General features: G+C 52.6%; 1 protein-coding gene across 1 annotated transcript; it reads right to left on the bottom strand.

The window, feature by feature from the left end:
* Positions 1 to 251: 251 nt before the first annotated feature.
* LOC119431989 (voltage-dependent anion-selective channel protein 2) lies at positions 252 to 1,857 on the bottom strand. The gene has a single exon (XM_037699431.2). The coding sequence runs from the start codon at positions 1,611 to 1,613 to the stop codon at positions 765 to 767; it is 849 nt and encodes a 282-aa protein (XP_037555359.1). The 5' UTR covers positions 1,614 to 1,857; the 3' UTR covers positions 252 to 764.
* Positions 1,858 to 2,456: the final 599 nt, after the last annotated feature.

The raw sequence follows: 2,456 nt of genomic DNA, 5'->3' as shown, positions 1-2,456 counted from the left end.
AGTGTCAGCATAGCCACCCAAAGCAGTTTTCCACATCATTCCAATACATCTTTTTTCACCACTAGAGGGACCATGTGCCAGTTGCATCTTGGAACTCCGTGCTGAGCGATCAGGCAATCCAGAGAAGACAAAGGTCACAAAGTGTGGCTTAAGTTTAAGTTTCACCTCGGATGCCTTGTAGCTTGCTTCTGGGTGTGGCACATTGCGACATGTGCAACAAGCATCACATTTTTTTCAAAAGAGCACACGAGTTGTTGCTGAGCTTAGCCAACAGGTTTTATTTGCTTTTCTTTCTCTCGGTGCTTCTCCTAGGAGATGCAACAAAATAAATGTAATGAAAAAAACAAAAAAAAGCACAATGTGAACACCTAAAGCTTCTTCAGTCACTCAACTACACTTCACTAAACTCACTCGCAAGGACACCGGAAGGGGAAAAAAAAAATAGTACAGGGCATTACATGTTTGCCAAGTCCCATTGATACAAGACTGCACGCATCCATACGCACTCGCCACGTGACGAGATGCACAGAAATACTGTGAAGGAAAACAAAAAAACAAAACGGTCCTCAAAATGCAAACTTAACTGGCTTCGCTATTTCGTAGTCCCGATGATTACTCGAAAACTTTTTTTCTCTCTCTCCAGGGGCTAAAAAAAATGTGAAAGGGGTCGGTCGAACATGCGACGTGGTGCGTTTGCTGGGCCTAAGCAGCAGAAAGTGTTGCACCGGCGTTGCGTGAGAGGTCGAGGAACTGCGGCGCGTCGATCACGCCGAGAGGTCGAGCCCGAGTCCGAGCTTGTGTCCGCCCTGGTTGAAGTTCTTGCCGTCCAGCATGGTCGACAGGGTCAGGCTGATGCCCGGTCGGAGGCGGTGCGTGAAGCCGAGCCCGATCTGGCCCGAGTTGTTCACCTTGGCGCGCACCGACGTCTCGGTATCCAGGTCGTACACGCAGCCCAGGCCGAAGCGGGTCGCGTTGGTGCCGGCGGTCCAGGCCAGCTGGACGCCGGTCTGCAGCTGCGGGTTCACGCGCTGGAACACGGAGCCGGCGAACTCCTGGCCGTCGTTGACGTTCGTGTGGAGCACGAAGTCGCCCGCCTGAAATCCGACGGCGAAGTTGGTCTTGCTCAGTCGGTTCTTGGTCGTGTCGAAGGAAACCTGGCCGCCGGCGAGCCAGCCCTGATAGTGCAGCACGGCCGCGCCGTGCACGACGGGACCCGGGGGTCCGAGGTCGACGTCACCGTTCAGGTGGACATTCTCGAGCTTGTAGGCCGTTCGCAGGGCGCCCGATTTCTTGCCCGTCTGGGGCGCAAAGTTGGCGTGGAAGGCCACCTTTACGCCGCGCGCTAGCTTCTCCTCGGTGCAGATCTCGGTCGAGAGCGTGTTGTCGGTGTTCCATTTCTCCTTGAGCGTGAGGCCGTACTCGGGAACCTTGTACTTGGTCTCGAGCGAGGCGTTCACCTTGCCGGTGTCATTGAGGCTCGTGCCGCTCACGTTGAACTCTACGCCAGTCTGGGTGGTGGACTTGCAGTCGAGCTTCACGACGCCGAAGTGGTAGTTCTTGTTGAACAGGTCGCGCGCCTGCTTGCCCAAGTCGGCGTAGCACGGTGGAGCCATGGCGATGATAGGGGTTTCTTATGCGGCGTGGAAAGCGGCGTGCAGAAGCGAGGCCTGTTCCTCGAGCCGAGATGGCGGTGCGAAAGCCAAAGATGGACGCTACGGCGGGGAGAGAGAAGAAAGAGCTAGGTTGCGTGTCAGACGCGGCTTCGTATGACGCGTGATGTGTCTGTCGCCGCGTCGACTTTCAGGGCGCGACAAAATGCGAATGAGGCTACAAATCAGCCCACCGCTGTTAAATCCCTGGCAAACGCGCTGTCTAAAGTAGTGTAAAAATGCTACTGATGCTACGCTTTTGCAAAAGCTGTCGAGCTTACAAAAAGAAGGCCCGGGAAGTTGTGTACTCTGCGAGGTTATTTTTTGGTTGCTGTTCACTTAGAAGAAACGCTCATTTCCCGCCGCATATTTACGGGCTTACTTAATTTAGGCGAATGTGAAATAAAAATATTTGTGCAGAAGTAATTCATCATCACCATCATTTTATTTATAGTTTATAAAAATGTAGTACTGCACAGCAAATAAAACGCTGGTCTCTTTGTGAGAAAGAGGCTGTAGCGGCGCTTGTATCGCTTGTTTTGTAAGGTAACTGTGCAAGTCGTCGTAAAACTTGCTACAGGAATGGCGATTCTGCTGGTATCATACTTTCTAAAAATAAACTGGCAGGGACATACAACCACAGAACACCTACCATTACCAACCGAATCCAGCAGCTATGCAAGTGCAAAACGCGACACAGGCGCCTCTCGAGCTAGCTACTTTTTTGGTCCACTTATTGGAGCGCATTGGATGCGCTAAGGTAATCATAGGACACACCGGCAGATACGCTTTGCTGGGGGCGTTGGG

The sequence above is a fragment of the Dermacentor silvarum genome, chromosome 10, assembly GCF_013339745.2.
Source record: "Dermacentor silvarum isolate Dsil-2018 chromosome 10, BIME_Dsil_1.4, whole genome shotgun sequence".
Classification (NCBI taxonomy): Eukaryota; Metazoa; Arthropoda; class Arachnida; order Ixodida; family Ixodidae; genus Dermacentor; species Dermacentor silvarum.
This window is presented reverse-complemented; position numbering and strand designations above follow the sequence as displayed.